Source organism: Myotis myotis, unplaced genomic scaffold, assembly GCF_014108235.1.
Source record: "Myotis myotis isolate mMyoMyo1 unplaced genomic scaffold, mMyoMyo1.p scaffold_m19_p_11, whole genome shotgun sequence".
Lineage (NCBI taxonomy): Eukaryota > Metazoa > Chordata > Mammalia > Chiroptera > Vespertilionidae > Myotis > Myotis myotis.
The window spans coordinates 50,941,601-50,967,085 of NW_023416315.1; the positions used below are offsets into that span (position 1 = coordinate 50,941,601).

Here is a 25,485-nt window from a genome sequence, read left to right on the forward strand (position 1 = left end):
GGGAGGAAAGCAGAATGGCTTTCTTGGGAGGGAGTCACAGGGAAATTTAAAGATGAAAAGGATACCCTGGAGCAGTGGTTCTCAACCTTCCTAATGCCGCGACCCTTTAATACAGTTCCTCATGTTGTGGTGAACTCCAACCATAAAATTATTTTTGTTGCTACTTCATAACTGCAATTTTGCTACTGTTATAAATCATAATATAAATATCTGATATGCAGGATGTATTTAGGCGACCCCTGTGAAAGGGTCGTTTGACCCTCAAAGGGGTCACGACCCACAGGTTGGGAACCGCTCCCTAGAGCATGTCTGTGTATCTTGTGTAGATACTGGGTGACAGGAGTCCTCAGGTCCCTGTAAGCTCACTTGTTTCCTGATTCCATAAGGCTTTCATGAAGTTCTCTCCTTTTCAAGCACCCTCTTCAGAGCAGCTTTGACATCTCTGTTCCTCAGACTGTAGATCAGGGGATTAAGCATGGGATTGAAAAGGCTGTGAAAGAGGAGGAGATATTTCTTTTGCTCCATGGGGTCCCCATGTGGAGGCCCCACATACATGATAATGGCTGTGCCATAAAAGAGTCCAACCACGCACAGGTGGGAGGAGCAGGTGGAGAACGCTTTCCGGCGCCCCTCCCCTGACTGGATCTTCAGGATGGCGCGTAGAATCTGAATGTAGGATATCACAATGGAGGAGAATGGTCCCACCAGCACAGATGCTGCCCCAGCCAAAACCATAATCTCGTTCATGTGGGTGTCTGCACAGGCAAGTTTGAGAACTGCTAGAATTTCACAGAAAAAGTGATTCACTTTCTGGGGTCCACAGAAGGGCAATGGTAAGAGTAGCACTGTATGTACTAAGGCCAGGAGGGCTCCTAAAGTCCAGGAAGTCACTGCTAGGGTGATGCAGACTCTCCAGCTCACGAGGACAGAATATCGAAGAGGATGGCAGATGGCCACATACCGATCATAGGACATTGCCACCAGGAGAAGACATTCAGTGCTAGCAAAGGTCAAGAAGAAGAAGGTCTGCATCATGCAGCCAGCAAAGGAGACAGGCTTGGCTGGACTCAGGAGGTTTACCAGCATCTGGGGCACCGTGTTGCAGGCATAGGACATGTCAACAATGGCCACGTGTGAGAGGAAAAAGTACATGGGGGTGTGTAGTCGGGAGTCCAGCCAGATGAGGCCCAGGATGACCCCATTGCCCAGCAGGGTGAAGGCATAGAACAGGGAGAAGAGTCCAAAGAGGAGCATCTGAGTCCTTGGGCTGAGGGGAAATCCCAGCAGGAGGAACTCTGTGACCAAAGTCTGGTTTTCCCCCATTTTCCTGGGAAAGAGATAAGGGCACTCTCGTCTGAATGCCGGGGGTAGAGGGATGGGAGGGTAATGACTAACCTGGTGGATCTGTGTCATTGTTTCTTTCCTCAGAAAACATCTTCCATGATATGTTTGTCCTGTTAGTCACTTACTACATGAATACTATGCCTTACAAATAACACAGAAGAAAATTGTTTTTCACTGTGATAAACTAAATGCTAGTATTCTCTTATAGTGTTCAGTAAATCTTACCTGTATTTTCAAACTTTCACCACTGTTCACAATATGATAACACTGCAACTGCCTTCATAGCCGTGGATACTCCTGGTTGGTGTGATCCCATCAGAGGTTTGCCCGTGTGTGATCCTGCACCGCAGTGCACACAGAGCCACATGTGAGAATCTGGGCTATGGTCTTGTATCCATATCTGCACATGAGGATGGGAAGATGGACCAGGAGCATGTCAGAGACCCTCTTATCAATGACTTCACAAATCTATGCCTTCATTATATGAATTTCTTGTTAGCCTTGTAATTTTTACTGACAGAATAATCTTGAATTGAGAGAATGGTAGGCAGCCTGCCACACCTTGAGCTGGATTTAAAAGAGAGAGCTTTGTCTTTTGACTTTTGTACCCACAGATGGTCTACTCTGATCATGCTGTTTCATGATCGGATATTACCCATCACCCTCTTATCCTCTATATGAATATTTATATTCTATACCTGCATGTGTGTGCATGATGTATATGTAAGATATAGAGTTATATATGTACACATGCACTTGAATCCTTATTATGTGCAAGTGTGCAAGTACTTCGTATTTTCTATATTATCTTCTACTATATTTCACCAGTAGAAATGCTGGTTGAATATCTTAATGGGTCATAGCCCAAGATTTTAAAAATCCAAGCCTAAAGCTCTAACTATATACTCACATTCATAGAACCTTCAACATATTTTATAGCTTAACTCTAATATAAAGATATTTATCATGAACCTTTACCTTTTTGTGGTTTATCAATTTTTTAAAGTATTTCTACCACAAAGTGGGTATTCTAAGGTTTGATTTGTAATTATTAAGCCATTGCTTTTGTTTTCTTGTCTGTCCGACTCTGTATCTTCCTTCAATCCAGAATCCATCTGAATTTCACTAAAAAAAAAATCCCAGGAAAACTCATAATTGAGTTCCTATCTATCAGTTCCCCATTCAAATTTTCTGATTGACAGTCAGTCCAGCAGAGGACATTTGGCTCAAGCAGACTAGAAAGTCCTAAATGAGAAAGTGGCCCAGCCTCATTTCGTGGAACAGCCAACAGTCACCATATCCAGCACAACAGGAGGCAGCTGCCCTGGAGCGTGAGACAGCAGGCCAACAGTAACAACGGCCGCTTACAGCCCACAGCCTCCATGGCCAGCACTGATCAGTCTGAAGGATAATGAACTCCATCTAATCTGACTAGAACACTTACATCTCCCAGCCTCTGCCCCTTGTGGTTTTTGCACATAAAATTCAACCCCAAGGAGAAACACCAATCAGAAAGGATACATGAACCCCTATGTTCATAGCAGCACAATTCACCATAGCTAAGATTTGGAAACAGCCTAAGTGCCCATCAGCAGATGAGTGGATTAGAAAACTGTGGTACATCTACACAATGGAATACTATGCTGCAGTAAAAAAGAAGGAACTCTTGCCTTTTGCAACAGCATGGATGGAACTGGAGAGCATTATACTAAGTGAAATAAGCCAGTCAAAGAAAGATAAATACCACATGATCTCACTCATTTGTGGAATATAGGGAACAACATGGACTGATGAACAGGGACAGATCCAAAGACAGAGAAACAGCGATCAGGCTATTAAGCCCCAGAGGGAAAGTAGGGGAGGGTGGGGGTAAGGGGAAGAGATCAACCAAAGGACTTGTATGCATGCATATAAGCCAAACCAATGGACATGGACAACAGGGGGATGAGAGCATGAGTGGAGGGGGGGGGGAGGATGGGGGTTAATGGGGGGGATGAGGACACATTTGTAATACCTTAACTAATAAAGAATTTAAAGATAAGGACAGTGAAGGCTGAGTCCTAATCTTTCCCGGTTGTGGCTCTATCCCCCATTTCCTCGAATAAACTCCCCTCTTGCTCGCTGCATCTGCCTAAAGCCTTGAGTGACTCTAATCTTACACTGGTAAGTTAATATTTGCAAGGTTTTATAAGCAAAAGTTTGAAGGTTTTACCCTGCTTCAAAGGAAGAATCAGAATTCACAGTAGAAATATTGGGAGGTGATTTTACCTTAGTTTAAGAAATAACTTCATAGCAATTGGAATCACCTCCTTGAATAAAACCGTTTGTTTCATTAGGACTGACCTTCATTCATGTCAGTGAATGTTTTAAATCAGAGATTGATTAACCATCTATTCAAGATGGTATTCCCATGTTATGTGAGAAGTTGAACAAGAAGAATGCTGAAGTCTCTTCCAACTATAGGATTCATGGGTCCTAAATGTATAGAAAAGTGTTAGCCGTTTTTATTTTGACTTTCTTGCAACATGTGGGGACAATGGAGACAGTGGTGCTATTTCTAAAATGTCATGGATGAAGGCACACAATGAACTAAATTAGAAGGACTAATAATGAGTGTCATCTCATCTTCTTTCTATCTGCCAGTAGCTAAAACACAAAACATAAAATCCACAGATATTTACTAAACATATTCAATGTCCTGCCACATGTCTTGACTGAGGACATAGAAGACAATTCCTGTCTGCTGGTGTATTTAACCACTTGGAATGAAAAAGACTGGTAAAAGGACTAGAAAGATGATAATTCTCATATTTAAATAACTCATCAAATGGAAGTTCACTTTCAAAAATAAAACTTTCAGGACACTCTTCTGTAACAAACTCATTTTGTGGTCAATTAGGTCCATTATTTCATGAAAACATAATTTAATTTCATGGGACAATGGAAATATTTTCAAGCAAACCTCTCAAATAGCATCTTACCTTATCATTTAAACATGAAATTCAACACTAAATGCATCAAAGTAAGTGATCCATATTAGGTGTATCTAAAGGAGACAATAACTTAAATTATCCTATTAGGTATGACTATAAATAGCAGACATCTGGTATTGACAGACAATAACAATTCCATTTGTGATTTTTCCTTAGAGCCTATCTGAAACTGTACAGTGAACAAAGTTCTGGATAATATAAAAAAAAACTTACCACAGACTTACAGCTAAAAACGAGAAGACGAGGTGAATGTGAGCTGGGGTAAGCAAAAATACACCAATAAAGCGAATAGCATCTGTGAGTTAGTGTTGAAATCCTGGCTCACAAGGATCTATCTCTTAGGAGGAAAGGTGCCCCAACAGAAGCAACGGGATTCCGCTCAGAAGAGAAGATTTATTCTCTGCTTAACTCCACCACCTCGCAATACACTGAGTGTTTGGTGTAGGGGAGGGAGAAAGACCCACCAGGCACACTGCCATCTGCTTCCTTCCAGGGAAAAGGGGCTCTCCAAGGACTTGTCTCTGGTTTTCTCTAGAGGGACATTTATGACAAGATGATGTTGATGATTCCTTCACTCACTGGAGGTCCACCATCATCAATTTAGAAGCACTAGAAGGATTTAGGGAATTCCTTCATACATTACAATTACCACACACTTGGATTTATTACAGCTTCAAGAACTCTAACATTTCCCCACCTACTAACCCTCCAAATAGAGTAAGTAGGAAACAAGGCAGACGGAACCATCTATTTTTCCCATCCTCTCTAATGTTTGCTGAGTTTTATGTTACAACCAACCAGAATATGCAATATATATGTGTGTGTGTGTGTGTGTGTGTGTGTGTGTGTGTGTGTGTGTGTGTGTGTGTGTATTTTAATCAAGTCACCATAAGGAATACATCCCATAAAGCAGCAGAAGCTATGGAAGCAATGGGGAACATGTGAAGGAGTCAGAAGCAGGATAAGCTATCCCAAGGGGACTTGTTAAATTCTGTTCGGTAGGGATTTAACTGCAGTGCCAAAAGCAAAGGGAGACTCTCACCAGGAAACACTCTTAAATAAAAGACCAGAAACCATAAAATTCAGAGAAGAAAACACAGGGAAAAAGCTCCTTGACATTGGTCTTGGCGATCAAAATAAACAAGTGAGTTTTCATCAAACTAAAATCCTTTGGTTAACAAAAGAAATGATCAGCAAAATGAAAACATAACCCACAGAATGGGAAAACATGTTTGCGAACCATATATCTCATAAAGGATTAATATCCAAACTATATAAAGAACTCATACAACTCAACAGTAAAAATATCAAATAACTTCATCAAAAAATGGGCAAAGAAACTGAATGGGCACTTTCCCAGTGAAGGCATACAAATGGCCAAGAGGTGCATGGAAAGGTGCTCATTATCACTAATTATAAGGGGGGCACAAATCAAACCTACATTGAGATAGCATCTCTCACCTGTTAGAACGGGAGTCATCAAGAAGACAAGAGATAAATGCTAGTGAGGATACAGACAAAAGAGGACAGCAGAAGAGGAAAGCACCTAAAGGTCGGGCAGGGTCCTGCTTTCTGGAAGTTCTGTAGGAGCTGCAGAACCCTCTCTTTTGTTCTGATTGAAAATGAGGCAGAATCCTCAGAAAAGGGGATTTATTGTCTGATGGGCTCATCCTAGCTGTCAGCTCCTTGGCTCACCACAGGGTGGGCTGTGAGATGCAGTGCGTGCCCACCTCCACTGGGAAGGAGACAAGCTACTCTCTCTTCCTATTTCTGCTCTCATCTCCGGCAGGACTCAGTTAGAAACTCAGACAGACACAGAGCACACCTCTGAGATGTCACTCATTACAGAACCCGAACACTCCACAGTATTTGAATTTCATGAATCCCAGCACTGCCCTAGTCCCCCGTCTGGTCCAGGTGAGCCCATAAGGAAGCAGAACCCATGTGACAATGAGTAAGCTCCTGGCATTAAACTCTGTGGTTCAGCTTATCCCCACTGCGATCTGGGGCCTGTGTGTTACAGAAAGGTGGGATGAAAGCACACCCCCCCCCAAAAAAAACAACAACAACAACACAACAGCTGATTCCAGTGACAACTCAAGGTTTGGAGATGCTGTACACAACTGGCTGTGGGTTCAGGGAATGGACTGGGGACTCCAAAGAGAGGTCAAGGGGTCCCAGTTGGGCGTATCAGAACCTGCCTGAGGGAGGGGGGAACAAGGCACACACCCATTGAAGGTGTCCTCTAATCTTTATTTTGAAGTGAGGTGATTCTAAGTCCAGTTTCTCAGGGAAGGAAAGAAAGGGACCCTCCCCATGGCAGCTTCCCCTTGAAGCTTCATGCTTTTTCTGAGACTGAGAGAAGATTTGCTACATAAGGCATTGTCATATTTATTTGTACTCTACTGCATTCTTTTACTGAAAGAACATAATGGAGTCAAAACATTATTTTGGAAGTTTCATTTCAATTAATCATGCAACTTACAAACTGATTTGTTTACTACAGTGTGATTCCTGACTTGCTGGGTTTATGAAACAAATTTGGAAAAACTGAGCATAGTTATCAAGTTTGGAGAACAAGTCCCCCTGTGCTGTGACCCTCCATAACCATGGTGAGGAGAAACACACATTTAGAAACACCAAAGTGCATACCAGTCAATCCATAAATACTGGCACTTATCCACTTTCCTTTTCTTTTTATATTATAGGTTACCTACAGAATATCAGAAAATCAGAAAACTGACAGGCGACAAAATTAGGAGCCAACTAATCCTGTGAAAACAATAGTTTAGGACATAGTTTTCTATGTTTGTCATCATCTGATCATCCTAGGTAATTGACCAAACATTTGCTACGCCTCCCATTGGCTAATTAGCGTGATATGAAAATTAACCGCCAACAAAGATGGCAGCTAATTTGCATACTGCAGGCAGGGTGGAACAGCGCCATCCCGCCTGCCCTGCCGCCACCATCTGGGCCTGCTATCTGTGATCCTGGGCCGGGGGGGCAGGGGGGTGGTCCGTGTGTGACTGGTACCGGGGCAGCCGGGTGGGGCAGCAGCAATCTGCCGGCCCACCTGGGTGTCCCGTATGCTACCTGGGGCAGCCCCCCAACCCCCAATCGGCCCTGCCTTGTGCAGGACCGGGGGCGGCGCCCCAACCCCCCCCCCCATCAGCCCTGCCCTGTGCAGGAATGGGGGCAGCACCCCAACCTCCCATCGGCCCTGCCCTGTGTGTGACCTGGGGAGGCGGGGCAGGAACCTAGGGATCGGCCTGCCATCTGCCACCTGGGGAGCGGGCCTAAGCCAGGAGGTGGTTATCTCCCGAGGGGTCCCAGACTGTGAGAGGGCACAAGTGGGGCTGAGGGACACCCCCACTAACCTCACCCCACCCCTGCCAATGCACAAATTTTTGTGCACCAGGCCTCTAGTCCTATATAATAGAAGGTTAATAGGGGAGTTTGACCAGGAGTTCAACCAGGAGTTCAACCAAGGGGCGGGGCCAGCCAGCCAACCACCTGCAGCCCCACCCCTGACCAGCCCCACCCCCCAATTGCCCCCCACCCTGATTGGGGGAGGGGCCAGCTGGCCAACTGCCCACGGCCCCTCCCCCTGGCTAGCCAGACCCCACCTGTGCATGAGTTCATGCACCGGGCCTCTAGTCAATTATAAAAAGTAAAAAATTAGAACTAAGACATTAAATATAAATGCTTCGGGTACCAAACAGACTTTAACCTAAAGCATCCTCTCAAAATGACATGTTTTCTATGGCATATCAAGATGAAATTCCTTTAATGTGTGAAAAAACTTCTAAAAGTGGTCAGAGTAAAGCATAAACATACATGAAACATAAATGTATACAAAGGAAAATGACATACAAAACACAGTCAGCTCTTAACTGCAATAAATATGTTCTCAGATATTTACATTACCTGTCAACACTGGGCATTTTCTGTAACCACAGATCTTATTTCAACCACATTTATAACTCATAGGGGCCCAGTGCACGAACTTGTGCACCTTAAAAGGAACTGTGGGCCACGAGGCTGTGGTAGGCACAAGGGCGGGTCTCAGCCCATCCTCCGTGCCCCCACCTGGCCCCTCCTGTCTCAGCCCCCGTTCCTCTGTCAGCCAGTAGCCCCACTCTTACGTGCTGATGGTGTCGGCTCCACTTGCACTCACTGAAGACGCAGCGCCAGCAGTGGGTGCAAGTGGCGACTACTGGCCCCAATTGCCCCTTGGAAGCAGGGGAAGGTGGAGAAGCCCTGAGGGGCAATTAGGGCCATCAGCCACCACTCCCACCCACTGATGGCACTGAGCAATCAGGACTGGTGCCAGGCACCAGCAACGGGTGCAAGTGGTGGCTCCAGCACCAGCAGCAGGTGTGAGTGCCGGGCAGGACCGTGGCGCGTGGAAGCAAAGAATTTTCAGTAACCACCAGAGGCTTGCCCCAATGACAGCGACCAGCACACCGCCTTGGTCTGGCACCCCTACTCACCTGCTCCATCATCCCACCGTGGCCGACACCCGCCATGTTCCGCACTCTGTCACCTGATGCCAAAGCCCACCATGTTCCATGCGCGCCCCTTGGTGGTCAGCACACATCATAGCGACAGGCTGTCCCATTGTTCTTCTGTTCAGTCTATTTTCATATTAGGGTTTTATAAAGACTAGAGGCCCGGTGCACAAAAATTTGTGCACTCAGGGGGGAGGGGGGTCCCTCAGCCCGGCCTGTGCCCTCTCGCAGTCTGGGACCCCTCAGGAGATAACGACCTGCTGGCTTAGGCCTGCTTCGGGTGGCAGAGGGCAGGCCCAATCCCTAGATGCAGCCCCTGGTCGGGCTCAAAGCAGGGCCGATTGGGGAGTTGGGGCGCCACCCCCTGTCATACACAGAGCAGGGTGATCAGGAGGTTGTGATTCCACCCTCAGTCACGCTCAGGGTAGGGCTGATTGGGGGGTTGGGGCACCATCTCCTGTCACACTCAAGGCAGGGTCGATGGGGAGGTTGCGGCGCCACCCCCTGTCACGCACAGAGCAGGGCCCATCAAGGGGTTGGGGTGCCGCCACTCTCACACTCAGGGCAGGGCCGATGGGGAGGTTATGGCTCTACCCATAACCAGAGCAGGGCCCGTGGGAGGGGGGGGTTGGGGCGCCGCACCCTGTCACACACAGAACCGCAGGGCAATCAGGGGGTTTGGGCGCTGCCCCCTGTCACGCTGATCCCGGTGCCGGGAGGCCTCACGGCTCTGCTGATCCCGATGCTGGGAGGCATATTACCCTTTTACTATATAGGGTAGAGGCCTGGTGCATGGGTGGGTGCCAGCTGGTTTGTCCTGAAGGGTGTCCTGAATCAGGGTGGGGGTCCCCACTGGGGTGCCTGGCCAGCCTGGGTGAGGGGATGATGGCTGTTTGCAGCTGGTCACACACCCTTCAGGGTGGGGGTCCCCACTGGGGTGCCTGGCCAGTCTGGGTGAGGAACTGAGGGCTGTTTTCAGGCTGGGGGTGACTGAAGCTCCCAACCGCTCCTTTTTTTCTTTTTTCTTTTTTTATTCTGGGCCAGCTTTAGCTTTGAGGCTTGGCTCCAGCTCTTAGGCCTCCACTGCTAAAAGTAGGTTTCTGGCCTTTGCTTACAATGTTGCGATCCTGCTGGCTGAAGCCCGGCAGGTTTCTGGGGTTTTGTTTAGCTTCTATGTTTGTTACATAGTTGCTTGCAGCTCAGGCCTGCAGTGGCAGGCGGGGAATGTTGGAGTCCTCCTTCACTGAAGCAAGCAAGCCTCATGTTAGTTTCAAGCTGCCTGGCTGCCGGCCGCCATCTTGGCTGGCAGTTAATTTGCATATTGCCCTGATTAGCCAATGGGAAGGGTAGCGGTCATACGGCAATTACCATGTTTCTCTTTTATTAGATAGGGTAGTTATAGCAAGGGCTACTAAAATTCATATATACTTTCTACTTGAAAGTAAAATAAGTAAAAATCAACACATTGATAATTTAAACAACTTCCGAAGCAAGTTATCATAAATTTGGTTTTCAAGTTTTTGGCTTTAATTTATGTAATAAATATTCAACTCAAGGGTGAACGGATATGCAGAAAGTCATATAATTGGTGGAAAATAATTGGAAATTGTTATTAATTGTGTTTTTGGAGTAATTGTGTGTTAATAGGTCAAAAGTTCAATATTTTACTTGAAATCTTGAAAAATAAGAAGCTGAATTTGTTAGAGATTATTAAGCACAGCCCAAGACACAGACACTTCAGCTGACAGACACCTGAGTTCTCATTATGAGAAGTATGATCTATTGGAGATTTTTTTCTACACTTTTGACACCTCCATATTGTTCAATTGCATTTTCTCTAACTCTGTGTTCCTTGAGCCATATTTTTATTTTTCACACATTTCTCAGATTTTTAAAAAGAGAACTGGGTGTTTTGGATAATAGGAATGAGGACTCCTTTTCCTGGGAAGAAATATCCCCCCTTACAAAAGTTGAAATTGGCATCTGCAGGACCAAGTTTCTGAGAAGTGAAGAAAGGACCTACCTGCCAAGAAGGGGTGTCAGGGATGCAGCATCCAGTCAGGTCAGGCTCTGTGTCCACTCCTCCGGCACCTTTTCCCCTGGCGGTGAGGCTGGTGGCTATGGAGAAAGAGCACCCAATTCCAGAATGCACAGGGATGCTGGGGAGGTGCCCATAGGAGGTGGCCACGTCCGGTGGGATCTGGTGGCTCCAGCAGGGCTCTGACCCGGTGGCCAGATGAGGTGAGGTCTGGGGATGGGGCCTCCAAGGTCTGGCCCAATCCCTGCATTGTGGGCCATCAAATGCTAAACACCTGCCACCCACCATGGAGGCCCTAGGTGCTGGGAAGCCCAGGGTAGTTGGCCAATCATTCAGGCCCCACCCCTTGCCCTTTGACCTCTCTCTTCCAGAGCTGTCTGTGAGTGCGTACCTTTCTAGGTGAGGAGTGAGGGAGACATCAGGAAGCTCCTGAGTCAAGGCACGTCAGAGCACTCTGGGGCAGGAGAGGAGCCGGAAGGAGGGAGACATTTCCCCAGTGTCCTGTTCTATTCTCAGCCGTTTGGAACACAAGTGGCCCTCCATGGGCAACTTGCTCTATAAACTTTACCCAGTGGTTTTCCCTGTCAGCTATAAAGATGCCCAGCCTGTCAGGGTCCACCCTGCTACTCACACACCTGCCCTGGGTTCCATCTGGATTCTGCACCTTTATCATCAGGCCATTTATATCCAGTCCAGGAGGAAGTTCCCTCTCCCAGAGGTCATGGGCTCCCCTTATGGGGATGCTCCCCTTATGGGGATCCTCCCATCCAAGACCTGGAAGGACCTTCCGAAGAGGCCCCTGCTATTTGTTCCTCATTTCATCATGTTCGGACACTCGAGAACCATCCACATCCCTCTTCTATGGAGCAGATTTTCTCTCCCACATTCACCACCTGAGCAGGTAGTCAAGGTTGTGACTCTGGAACCATCCCACTTCTTTGTCCAAATGAGATGGAGGGGAAGATCCAACAAAAGAACCAAGAGGATCACATGGCAACCAATGGACAGGACAATGGGAACAGCCCCCACAGCAGTGGGGCTCTACCACCCATATCTAGGACCCTGGACACCACAGTCTCCAGTCCTGGGCCCTTGGACCTGCATCCCTAGCACCCACAAGACAGCTTGTGTGAGGTTGCCCATATGTCTCCCATGGGCTCCTTCTCTGTAGACCAGTGGTAACAAGCTCACAACCCTGCAGGAGATGTCCTCCCTCCTCTTAAGCCTGACTCAGAAGCAGCAGTGCTCTCTGACCAACCCCATGCTGCTCCAGGCTGCCCTGTGATACACAAGGGAAATGCTGGGTGAAGACCATCGTCCGGCTTGACAGGTTCACGGACTTTGGTTAAAGAGATGCACCATGAAAAGCCTTCAGACCTCTCACAAAGAAGCAAGTCTCCACAGGACTCTGCCTGCAGGAAGCCCTGTAAACACAAAGTGTCCATGCCACGTTTGCTACCACTGCCACCACTCTGTGGGATGGAGGTGAGCTTCCCCCATATCCTAAGCTGCCTTGCCTTGCTGTGGACAGAAACCTGGGCACCTTGGAGAACGCTGAGTGTTAGTGGAACAATATCATGAAGACAAAAACTGAGATCTAGGCTGACTGCAGTGCCACGCAGCCTGTCCCTTCTTTGTCTCCTCCAGAAACCTGCCCCTGGCCACTCAAACTTGGCAGGTCCCTGCCACCACCAATGTGGCTGTCCTATTTGTGCCACCCCAGAACCTGTTTATCCCTCCACCTTCTCTGACACCACATATTGATCAAGAAACAAGAGGCACAGTCCCCCACCTCCTCTTGCTGCTCACAATGAGCCTCTCAATTCTAATTGCATTCCAGAATTCCACTTCATGAGAATGCAGTCCCTGCTTATCCTATATAATAAAAGGCTAATATACAAATCGATTGAACGGTCGCTATGACCCTCATTGGCCACCAGAGGGCAGACACTCAATGCAGGAGCTGCCCCTGGTGGTCAGTGTGCTCCCACAGGGGGAGTGAGCTCAGCTGGGCTCATGGCTGGTGAGCTCAGTGGCAGTGGCGGGAGCCCCTCCTGCCTCCACAGCAGTGCTAAGGATGTCTGACTGACGGTTTAGGCCCACTCCTCGGGGAGCGGGCCTAAACTGTCAGTAGGACATCTCCTGAGGGCTCCTGGACTGTGAGAGGGCACAGGCCGGGCTGAAGGATCTCCCCCATCCAAGTGCATGAATTTCGTGCACCAGGCCTCTAGTTTACTTATAACCACAAGATCTCCTATTTCTGACATTCCCACACCTCCTAGGACCTCAGCCTTCTCCTTCCAGCCCCACTCTTGTGAAAATGAATTTCTGACACAAATGGATATAGATTCTTACCCTATTTTTGTCTTAGCTACCTCTGTTCCAGTTTTGCCTAAGATAAACCCCAAGATTGGGGAGGCTTACATATGTTTAGAAGCTGTGGCATAATACAGATGTGATTCCAAAATAGGATGCCCCTTAATTTGAGCCAGTGCTGGGTTCCTGCTTTCCTTTAATCCCATCAGCCTAGAGCACTGGTGAGGTCCATCCTAGGTCCATATACAGGTGAGGCAGGGAAGCTTCCAGAGATTCCTCATAAAGGAAAAGAAAACAAATGTGTAAACTTGATGATGGGCAAAGGATCAGAATCCTAGGTAAGATGTGATGCTGAGAACAGCATGGTGTCTTACTCAGATTGCCTCCTTTAGGGCAGTGCAGAGTGGCGTGGAAAAGGAGTTGTTACTAGGCATGATTTAGGCCACTCAGGTGAGAGTTTCTGCTCTGATCAAGAGAAGTAATGTTTCTCCAATGACAGGCTGGATAACAGACGTGTTCTTTGTGGTGTTAATGCTTTGACCAGAATAATATAAACTCTTTTTTTGTTTCTTCCACTCTGCTCTGTCATGTGGATTCCAACGTTAAGCCATGTTGAGTTAAAATCTGTGATATTTTGGGAAGAAAGCAAACAAGCAGTGTGGGTTTGAAATACGTATGATGATGTTAAACCCCCACCTAGGTCCTATTACCGACTGTGTGGTGTAGGCCAAATTACTAAATCACTCTGAAAGTTTGCTTCCTTGTCTACGAAAGGATGAAAATAGGTGAAGACAAAGAACATATATGCATAGCCCGTGGACACTGACAACAGTGTGGTGGTGGCCAGAGGGAGGGGAGCTGGGGCTGGATGGAGGTGGGTAAGGGGGAGTTGGGATGTGGAACATCTGTAATAGTGTCAACAATAAAAAAGGAATAATGTTGATTTCACAATGTTACTGGTGAAATGTAAATAGGGTAATTGGGAAATATCCCACAGAATTATAAGGATAAAGAAAATGCATCCTTTTTTGTTTCTCATCTCTTTGAAAACAGTGACTCATGTTGAAAGAATATATATATATATATATATATATATATATATATAGAGAGAGAGAGAGAGAGAGAGAGAGAGAGAGAGAGAGAGTCATAAAACAATATTCATAAGCAGTATTTGGACTCATGTGCTAAATAAACTCTAATTAGGAGTATACCTCCAAAACAAAAGAAGTCATAAGAGCAAAATATAATTTATTAGAATTCTAAAACTCAAATATTAAAACAGTTAATAGAATTTCCTCATATACTCAAACATTTCCTGCAGTTTAATAACAAAATAGAGTTGGGGTTTTTTTGTGTTTGTTTTTTTTTAAGTCCTCACCACTTCTCAGACCTACTGGAGGCTATAAATAATTCAGTGGTACCAGTTACCTTCACAGAAGCTTGGTCTTTTAGGCCCATTCTTTGTCAAGTATTTTTGAACTGACATAATAAGAGTGAATGCCATCCCTAATTTTTCTAATGGGCTCTTCTAAAAATATTCTAAATTCAAACCTATGGCTTATGTTTTGTGTGAGAGAAATTATCCTATATTTTCTTCTTCCTCTTCTTTTGTACGGTTTTAACCTTAACACAAGATATACATATTTTAGAGAAAATAACAATTTCCCTAGGCATAGTTAAAAAGCCTGTTTGTTTCTTGCTAACTTTCAAATGGGGCACTCGATAATTCCATAGTGCTTTTTGTTACACTTAGAGCCATTTTAATTGTTTATTCAAATTGTTCGTATACTGGGGCAAGGGGGCTCAGAGCAAGGTTTGTGGTTTTCTGGGGCTGGAAATGTCTTGATTCCATGGAGATAAAAAGGCTAATGGCTGGAGATAAAAAGACTAATGGCCAGAGATAAAATGTATTTCCCAAATGAGCTAATGAATGAAGCTTTTTGAGAACTGAGAGGAAAATAGGAGGGTGGAGGGAAAAGCTTCCCTTTTGCTTCCTAATTTCATGGGAGAAGAAAGATATGAAGTGATAATGGTATATGAGAAAATTCAGATGAAAAAATAAATGCAAAGAAAGCAGATAATACACTATCACATATATGATACACTTGAATGATGCATGATAAAACAAGAATAGAGAGGAAGAGAATTCAGAAGACACCATAATTACTGTGTTAAAGAAATCATTCATTATACTATGCTGGACACTTAAGCCTTGAACTTGTGTTTTTTTTTAAAAAATAAATTCCTCTTCCATATCATTCTTATCACTTGGGTCCAGAAGAAGTAATTTATAGTCCCTGGAACAGGTGTTCTTTGAAATTTTGTTGAGGTTCCTATAAGTCCTTATCTGACTTTGTCGTGTTATTGGTTCTAAGTGTGGGTCTACAATGTTCTGTCAAGCTATTAGCCTCTCCTGATGCTTTCTTCCTTTCACAGGGTTTCCTTACTCCTAGAATATTTTATGTAATGATCATCCTAATGGGTGATGACAGACATCAAGCTCTGTCACCAGGACTCTGGGAAAGACAACTTCCCTAGTAACTGACTCATATTTATTCTAGACACAAGCTCTTTCTAATCAAATGGTGCAGAATGAAATGAAACTAAGATTCTGATATTTCTGTCTCTCGTATTGAAAACTCGTATAATTAAACTTTGCTTTTCACAGAAATAGATTTATTGGGCTCAGATGCAGATGCTTTTTCAGATTGAATGTCATCATCTCTAGTTGTTACATTCCAGAGCAGGGAGTTGACTATAGGAGTCTGCTTATCCCCAGGCGAGTATTCTGTCTTGATAGAGGTGCCCTTCGTAGCAGCATATATTATGGAACTGTTAGCATACACTTACAGCAATAAGGGCAATGGAAATTTCAGAGGAATCTAAAAGGAGATTAGAGAGAACAAATCCTCAGCAGAAGAGAAACCGCATCTCAGATTGTGCTGGGAATTTGCTGTAGGAGTCCGTGGCTCTCTGCCCCTGTGCTTACCCACTTTGTGACTTGTCCCAGTCTGTGCGCTTTGTCACTTTCTACTTATGCTCCATGTTCTGGACAGTACACCATGTTAAGGATAGAATTGATGAATATATATTCTTGATAGCAGAAATCTAAGACATGAGATTTTTGAATATTCACATCACCGTTCCCCCAGATCTCACAGAGAACAAATCTTCCACCTTCAGGCCTCTCCCTGGCATCCCTCACACTGCTCTCTGTTTCCACTTCACTCTCCTCAGGGCACCCTTGATTTCTGCGTTCCTCAGGCTGTAGATCAGCGGGTTCAGCATAGGGTTGAAAAGGCTATAAAACAGGGAAAGGATCTTCTGCTGCTCTTCAGGATGGTAGGATTTGGGGGCCATGTATATGACGATGGCACTGCCAAAGAAGAGACCAACCACACAGAGGTGGGAGGAGCAGGTGGAGAAGGCCTTTCTGCGACCCTCTCCAGACTGGATCCTCAGGATAGCAATGAGGATGCGTGTGTAGGACACCAGCACCAAGCTGAGGGGCCCCACTAAGATAAATACAGAAGCAGCAAAGATGACAACCTGGTTGAGCCTAGTGTCAGCGCAGGCCAGCCTGAGGACAGACAGGATCTCACAGAAGAAGTGGTTGATTTCCTGAGGCCCACAGAAGGGCAGCCTCAGGATGAGAACCACATGGACCAGAGCCAGGAGGGAACCACATGCCCAGGAAGTGGCAGCCAGGACTGTGCACACTCTCCAGCTCATGATGACAGGGTAATGGAGGGGGTGGCAGATTGCCACGTACCGATCATAGGACATCATTACCAAGAGGAGACACTCAGTGTGAGCAAAAGCCATATATAAAAAGGTCTGTATTATGCATGGGACAAAGGAGATAGTTTTTTCCTTGTTCAGAAGGTTTTCCAGCATCTTTGGGACATTGTTTGAAGCATATGAAATATCAACAATGGCCAGGTGTGAGAGAAAGAAGTACATGGGGGTGTGCAGTCGGGAGTCCAGCCAGATGAGCCCCAGGATGACTGTATTGCCCAGTAGGGTGAAAGCGTAGAACAGCGAGAAGAGCACAAAGAGGAGCAGCTGCATGCTTGGGCTGAGCAGGAATCCCAGGAGAATGAATTCTGTGACCCATGTCTGATTTCCCATCATGCCCTGGCGACTGTGCCTATGTGGGTCACTGCAGTATGCTGTGGGCTGAGAAGCAAATGCAGATCTGGATTAGTTATTAAACAGAAAGAGGGCATTTATGGTGCCCACTGTGTGCTGACTCAGCTAGTAACCTCTTTCAGGGTCATTACATCAGATCCTTTTATCCACATGAAAGTAGAAATACAATCTGTTCAGGTAACTAGTCTAAATGGGCACAAGGTATCATGTACTGTTTCCATTTCTAAAGAATTTTATTAACTTTGATTGCAAGATCCACATTTTTACCATCCTGATGGCAGCCACAGAATAAATCATTTTCAAGAATGCCTAATCATTTTATTTTTTAGAAAGGCCCATTGCCATATTCTCATGTAGTTTTACTTTCTAATTTATTTTTATTTTTTTTAAATATATTTTATTGATTTCTTACAGAGAGGAAGGGAGAGAGATAGAGAGTTAGAAACATCGATGAGAGAGAAACATCGATCAGCTGCCTCCTGCACACCCCCTGGGGATGTGCCCGCAACCCAGGTACATGCCCTTGACCGGAATCGAACCTGTGACCTTTCAGTCCGCAGGCTGACGCTCTATCCACTGAGCCAAACTGGTTTCGGCTCTAATTTATTTAGATTTTTAATTCTGTTCCCATTTTTTCCTCCTCATTTGATTTTCTCTTATATAATGTGTGCAGAGTATATTGCCCATTGCAGGTGCTCAATAAATGATCAGGAGCAAATATATAAATTAATGATTTAGGGAATGAGATTTACAAATGCAATTTCAAAGAGGTCCGTTTTCCTCTGTATTCACTAGGTTTAGGGCTTTAGTAAATGCTGGCAGTAAGTTTTTTACTTCCTGATGCTATGCAGGAAAATCTAGCTGTCTCCTTTCTGGGCACAAGAAGAGCAACATCACTAATCTGTCCAGTGTTCATAGAGTCAATTCATGGTACAGGGTCAGGGCGAGTGGTTATCTATGTAAAGAGTTAACAATATAACATTACCCCCTCCTACCCCACCCCAGCCTCTTATAGGGCTTCTCCCCTGCTTCTGAGTAGATACTGTTTCTGGGCCCACTGCATTTGAATATTGCCCAGTACATTTGTTGGATGGATGGATGGATGGATGGATGAAAGACAATACATTCCACCAACCATATGGCCATAGGGAGAACCAAAAGGGGAAACCTAAGATATTCCATAGAAGTGTACACCTACTACCTGACAATTCATGGCATTCAAGAGTATTCATTCTCAATGGGCAATGTATAACCCCAGATCTGTAAATTCCAGCCCTGCCTTAAGCCCAGAAAGCTGCCTGCCCATAAATTGACCCTGTACCTCCCATTTAATTTGTTGATTTCTGGAGCCCTTCCTTCCTCCAGACCCCAGCTTCTGTAAATTATCACACTTTGCAAAAGGCCCTTTACTCACTGCGGCACCCGCCTTATCTCAGAGATATTAGATTTAGAGGAAACTGCATAGAAATGAGGAGAGATTTTGCAGGTCGGAGCTGAGGATCTTGCTCCCTCCAACAGTTGTGGAAAGAGGATCTTGGCAGGTGCAGGAGTTGTCCCAGTTCTCTCTCTTTTTTTTTTTTTTATAGCAAAGGTGGATATTTATTGAAGAACAAGTACAGACTCCCACGTGGGGAGAAGGAAAGAGTCCCACAGAACGGACTCCCATGTGGGGAGGGGGCAAAGGCTTCCACTGACTCCCTCTGTCCCTGTTCTCTTGACGCAGGCGAATGCAGAGATAGGCTGGCTCACTGTGAGCACAGCTGTAAAGGTTTTACAGTGAGGTCATCGCCACCCAAGCTCTCCTAGATTGTTCCTGACGGTCCCTGAGAGAGATGAGACAAGGTCACAAAAGATACAGACACCATCTCTACCAGGAAAACCAGAAGTTGTTTGTCTTTCTCTCTCTCTGGGCCCTGGGGATGGATATTCAGAAGAAAAGGAGCAGGTATTATTGACTTAATACCCAGCTGGATCCATATACATGAAACTTGTATCATAATAAGGATAAACATACTCCTGGGGCCACATTGCAAATTACACCCCCTCAGTATTTGGATAGTGATGGATCCTGGATCTCCGTCTTGTCCCAAACGAAATTAGTGGAGCTCAGAGGAGGCAAAGCATCATCCTTATGAGATAATGACTTCAAAAACTGGCATTAATTTATTTCTCCTTTCTTCTTAGAGAATTTTAAGTTTGGTATCAGTAGGTAAGAAAAACATTTTTATCAACCTTCCCACACTTGATGAGAAAGATGCTGAGACATTTCCACATAGCATCTGAGATTTTTATATGGGGTATTAGAAGGAAGGGAAACCAGAAACCCGAGTAAAACTAGCCTTGAAGAGGTGTCTTGGGGTTTAGAGGACAGGAATGTCAAATTCACATCTAAACTATGATATACTCATGATGTTCAGTGAAAACTCTGATACAATGATGCCTTGGAATGAGGTGTTGTCTTTATATAACACAAAATAAAATATAAATAGAGAATTTCTTGAAAAATTTTCTGAATGTCTCTCTTATGGGTCAAGCCTATACAGGTGCGAATGTGTATATTTATGTGTGTTTGCTCATTGGGCAAAGTTTTGGAGAGAATTGTCCAAAATCCACCTATCAGAACACATTTGGTACTTTACTTTAGAGAGATGTAGGTTTTTATGTGTGTGCAATGTGGTTCTGTGTTAACAAGGAAGGAAAGAAAATTTGGCTATGGTTTTTGGTTCACAGCCTAGTTGATAATTGAAAACATACATATTTCCATTGGCGAAATAAAGAAGCTCAAGGAACAATTTCCCTGAAACCTCTGGAGAAGTGATAAGAAAAGTTTAAAAGCCATTGTATAGTGGTTTAAAAATTAATGGAAGCACTTAATTAGATAAAATTAATTTACTGACTACCTAAAACTGGAGAACTAAATAAAATATCACCAAGATGAGTTTCAATTTCTATACAGTATCTCTCCATATATGAATACTATATCTCCATAATTACTCACATGTAGATATTAAATGTCATTGAGTCATTCATTTCTTAATCTACTTATTCAATTTACATTTATTGAGTATCTGCTATTTGTGGGCATTATCCTAGATACTGGAGAAGCAAACATTAATGAGATACTGCCTTGAATGTGAAGGACATTACAGTTTCCCTATAGAGCTAGCCATGTAAATAAACAATTTAGGGGCTGTTTTAGAAGTGTGCATAGTATACCCTGGGACAAAGAGAAGGTGTGCTAGATTATTCTGAAAGGGGTTGAGACAGGCCTCATAGTGGGTGGAACACCCTTGAAGAAGACACAAGATGGATAGGACATGCCAGATGTATCCTAGGGTGAACATTATGCAACATGCATGGAACATTTTAATTTACAAAGATCCTGTTATTAAAAGGTTAACCAGAAATACCATACAAATTTGCAGTAACATCACTGTGAAAATGGAAAGCATGAAACAAGGAGTCAACCGATAGAATATGATGCCAAGGATGGGGAGGCAAATTACCAAAGATTTCCAATGTGAGATTTATCAATAGTGCGCCCTGCCAGGAACCTATCACATTCAAATGGAGTTACTGTCAGTACCCTGGAAATACATCTATACTCCATCAACTTATCACATTGTTCTAAATTCCTCAACACTCTCAGAAAGAGCTGATGATTGGGAAAGTAAGGATTTCACACCTTCTCATTTTTTCTTCAATTAGGGGACAAAAGTCTACATGATCTCTCATATCTCCAGGGCCACAGTATAGACTCAAGGGGAGGGACAAGGAGCAATGGCATTTTTAAACACAGAAAAATCAGTATTAGATATGCAGAATATTAATAAATATGATGGACAAATTGTGTGCCAGTTTGTTGGGTTTTTGTTGTTGTTGTTGCTAGAAAACCATCAAATTCTCCTTTTATCTCTCAATTGCTAAGCATTTGGTAGAGTCCTTAGCAGCAGAGATGTGTTTCTCAAAACCTGGTCCAAGGACCACCAGCATGAAAAGAGAATTTCACTCTTTATAAGGAAACAAAAAGTGCTTTGTAAATTCTAAAGTTCAAAGTAAATGTAAGGTACTATTAAAAACAAAACAGCTTTCATGCATGCAAGAAACCTTAGAGATTATTGCAACCAAAGGTGTCATTTGGAGATGAGACTACTGAAGCTAGAAAAGGTAGGACTCATTCAAGAATAAAGGCAGTTTAAGACAAGAACCCAGGCATTTCAAATTTAGTGTATTCAAAATGGATGCTTAATTTTCCTGTCTTACCTTCACAGGTTGAAGTGCTATCCCTCCAAGTTACTCTAGTGAGAAACTGAGTCATTCTTCTTCCTTTCCAAAATTACTTAAATTCTGTTCACTTCTCTCCATCTTCAATGCCACTGCCATGGACCACAGTCTAAGAGGAATGCTTGAATTAGAAGACAGGGAGAGAGGTTTGAGCCTCAATGTTAAAAAAGACCGTAAACACATACATTTAGTAGTAATTCCAAATTTAATAATATAAACAGATATAGATTCACAACATCAATTAAAACTTTTTCAACTTTGTGCTTTTTATTGGCAGGCAACAACTTTATACTCCTAGGTATCTCTAAAGTGTGTACAGTTAGAGACGCAGCATTCTGAAAAGCAGGCAGCAGAATTAAACAGAGCAGACTTACAAGAAGGTCAGCCTTCATTATGTTGCCCATCTTTCATTATGTGTACACAGAAGCATGAATGCAATTTGAAGTTGGTTTTTGTTGCTGTTGTTAAATATATTTTGATTGATTTCTGAGAAAAAGAGAGACGGAGAGAGAGAAAAACATCAATGATGAGAGAGAATCATTGATTGACTGCCTCCTGCGTGCCTCCAACTGGCGATTGAGCCCACAACCCAGGCATGTGCCCTGACCAGGAATCCAACTGATGACCTCCTGCTTCTTAAGTCAGTGCTCAACCACTGAGCCATGCCAGCAGGGGCAATTTGAAATCTTTTAATGGAAATGAAGTTACAATCACGCATCTGTGTGACCAACACCTTAACTCCAAATATTTGACTGTAATGTGTACGTAAGCAGTTTCTCATTGCACTATTATTAAAATGTACTTTTCCTCTTAGAAACCAGCAACTTATTTTTTGTGTTTTTCTTTTGAAGAACTATGCTGCACACAGAACTGTTCCATTGTATGGAGGACGATCAACTGAAGAGTGAGGAGTCACAAAAAACGGATTGCTTTCATCAGAGCTAAAATCTCCAAAAATATACTATGGGCCCGAGGGCCATGGCAACCAGTTTCAGTGAGACTGGGTTCCTCCCTCCCCCTCCACCACTCTGCCCCCACCGGACTCCTCACACAGCTTCACTCACTGCCATCTCTTCTCACCCACGTACACACACCTAAAAACATTATTGTATAACCTTAAACCTGTGTCTCACTGCTGGACCACACTGCCTATACTATACTATAAATAATACCTTACCAACTCATAATTATCTTATCTCTAACAAAGATAGATTGTGTTATTATTGCTGCCTTAACAACATTAATTAGTTAAATTAAAACACTTGATCTGTATCTTAAGTTATGTGAGGTTTTATTTTAGTCAGGGGGACAAAATCCCCTATACTATGTATAGTCTCTTAACTTGGCTTCAGACTTCCATTCCTGCTGCCACACAAGCCATTCTCCACATAGTAACAATTATCCCCTTCAAACGAAAAGCATATTATGTATGTATCCTGGTTAAAAATCTCCAACCACCCTGACCAGTTTGGCTCAGTAGATAGAACATCAGCCTGCGCACTGAAGGGTCGTGGGTTCAGTTCCAGTCAAGGGAGTAGCAGCCATGAATCTCAACTCTTTTTTTCAAGATTTATAACACAGTTAGATAAAAAATAGATCTTTTTCAAAAGTTTAATACTGGACTTCTTGTAATTATATTGATGTTCCTCACTGAATGAGGCTGGGCCTGAGCTAACATCTATATGAGGAAGGCTCACACATTATCTATTGGTTAGTGTGGAGTAGCAGCCATGAATCTCAAGTCTTTTTTCAAGATTTTTTTTTACAGTTGTTTCATGTCTTCACATCCTGAACACATTGTAGTAGTGAAAGTAGTGGTGTAAATATACTTTTCCTCATTTCAATGACAACTTGCATAATATATAAAAATTTTGAAATACTTGTGTATTAATCAAAGACTAGTGATTTATCATTGATCAAGAGAATAAGAAGGGTTTCATGTTTTTATAACTAGAACGGGGACAAGTCAAAAGGAAATTTAGGAGTGCCAAGAACTTTAAGTTCAAAGCAAGTTTTTTCTTAAGTTTCTAGTTGTGATCTAGGTAAAATTTATGATTACTTATTATTGATGTGGAATTGTCCCACATACAGAATCTTAAATATTCCCCAAAACTTAAGATCATGAGCCGTCTCATCTCCATTATCAGAGGAGGTCAGAGGTTGAGATGTGGTGTACCCTGCTCAACTCTCATCTAATCAACACCTAAAGATGAGTGGGAATTAACCATAACAGTGGATTCCTTACCAGTCAGCACCCCTTAGATAAACTGTTTTAAAAGTTGTCTAGTTTAAATTTATGTACTCCAGTTAGTGGTATTTTCTATCTGGACCTATGTTTTGTTGCTAATTGTATCTAAGAACCTCAAATTGAGTTCACATTTATCTCTACAAACATAATCCTTTGCTTCTAAGAGCTCAACTGGTAATGATAATTGACACATTGGTTAAGTTCTTGGTGTATGTCAGGAACTGTTCCAGAAACTTTGCATATATGCTCTCATGCAGCAATTGTCCAAAATACACTGAAAACTAATGAGTTCATGTGAATGAGAAAATTAGGCCTGCAAGGATGTAAGTAATCTTGAGCCCCGATCAATCTGACTACAACTCCACGCTCTTAGCCACTGCCCTCTTCCTTGTCTGGTAGGTTGCACTTAGTAAGCCCAGGAAGTACATGAATATACATGCCACATGGCAAGATGGTCATGTTGTCTGACTGAGTTTCATTTGCCTTAGTGCTTGTAACACAGAACAACTTTTTAAATGCTTTAGTCCTCCTTTGATTTTAAATTAATGTATATGCTTAAAGTAGAGAAAAATAAAATTCACCAAGACCACCATTCAGAGATAAATTTTGTTAATATTGCTATTCTTTTTTTCAGATTTCATATATTTTTAAAAGATAGTCAAGCTCATATAATTTCCTATGCTGTCACACTCACCAATAGTAACCTAGGCAATCTATCCATAAATTTAATTTTTTATAGTTATATAGTATCCCATTGTGTGAGCATATTATAATTTATTTAATCAGTTTTTAGATAATGAGATGTTTCTCCATACACTAAAATATTATACTACTAGTATTTTATTTTACTTTTAATAAATCTTTATTGTTCAGATTATTACAGTTGTTCCTCTTCCCCACCCCCCCATAGTTCCCCTCCCCCCGCCCCCTGCCCTTATCACCCCCACTGTCCTTGTCCATAGGTGTACGATTTTTATCCAATCTCTTCTCGCACCCCCCACACCCTCTTCCCCCTGATAATTGTCAGTCCACTCCCTTTCTATGCCCCTGATTCTATTATATTCACCAGTTTATTCTGTTCATCAGATTTTTTATTCATTTGATTTTTAGATTCACTTGTTGATAGATATGTATTTGTTGTCACTTTGCTGTTCATAAATTTTATCTTTACCTTTTTCTTTTTCTTCCTCTTCTTAAAGAATACCCTTCAGCATTTCATATAATACTGGTTTGGCAGTGATGAACTCTTTTAGCTTTTTCTTATCTGTGAAGCTCTTTATCTGACCTTCGATTCTAAATGATAGCTTTGCTGGGTAGAGTAATCTTGGTTGTAGGTTCTTGCTATTCATCACTTTGAATATTTCTTGCCACTCCCTTCTGGCCTGCATAGTTTCTGTTGAGAAATCAGCTGACAGTCTATGGGTACTCCCTTGTAGATAAATGTTTTTCTCTTGCTGCTTTTAGTATTCTCTCTTTGTCTTTTGCCCTTGACATTTTAATTATGATGTGTCTTGGTGTGGTCCTCTTTGGGTTCCTTTTGTTTGGGGTTCTCTGTGCTTCCTGGACTTGTAAGTCTATTTCTTTCACCAGGTAGGG

At 43.4% G+C, this 25,485-nt stretch overlaps 2 protein-coding genes across 2 annotated transcripts; both read right to left on the minus strand.

The window, feature by feature from the left end:
* Nucleotides 1–390: 390 nt before the first annotated feature.
* On the minus strand, nt 391–1,323 carry LOC118665710 (olfactory receptor 13-like). Its single transcript, XM_036327002.1, has one exon. The coding sequence runs from the start codon at nt 1,321–1,323 to the stop codon at nt 391–393; it is 933 nt and encodes a 310-aa protein (XP_036182895.1).
* Nucleotides 1,324–16,406: 15,083 nt separating this feature from the next.
* LOC118665711 (olfactory receptor 2A5) lies at nt 16,407–17,339 on the minus strand. Its single transcript, XM_036327004.1, has one exon. The coding sequence runs from the start codon at nt 17,337–17,339 to the stop codon at nt 16,407–16,409; it is 933 nt and encodes a 310-aa protein (XP_036182897.1).
* Between the last annotated feature and the right edge of the window lie 8,146 nt (nt 17,340–25,485).

Bases quoted from the DNA above. Each gene is read 5' to 3' on its own strand.
- LOC118665711 (XM_036327004.1), bottom strand. From the start codon at position 17,339: ATGATGGGAAATCAGACATGGGTCACAGAATTCATTCTCCTGGGATTC.
- LOC118665710 (XM_036327002.1), bottom strand. From the start codon at position 1,323: ATGGGGGAAAACCAGACTTTGGTCACAGAGTTCCTCCTGCTGGGATTT.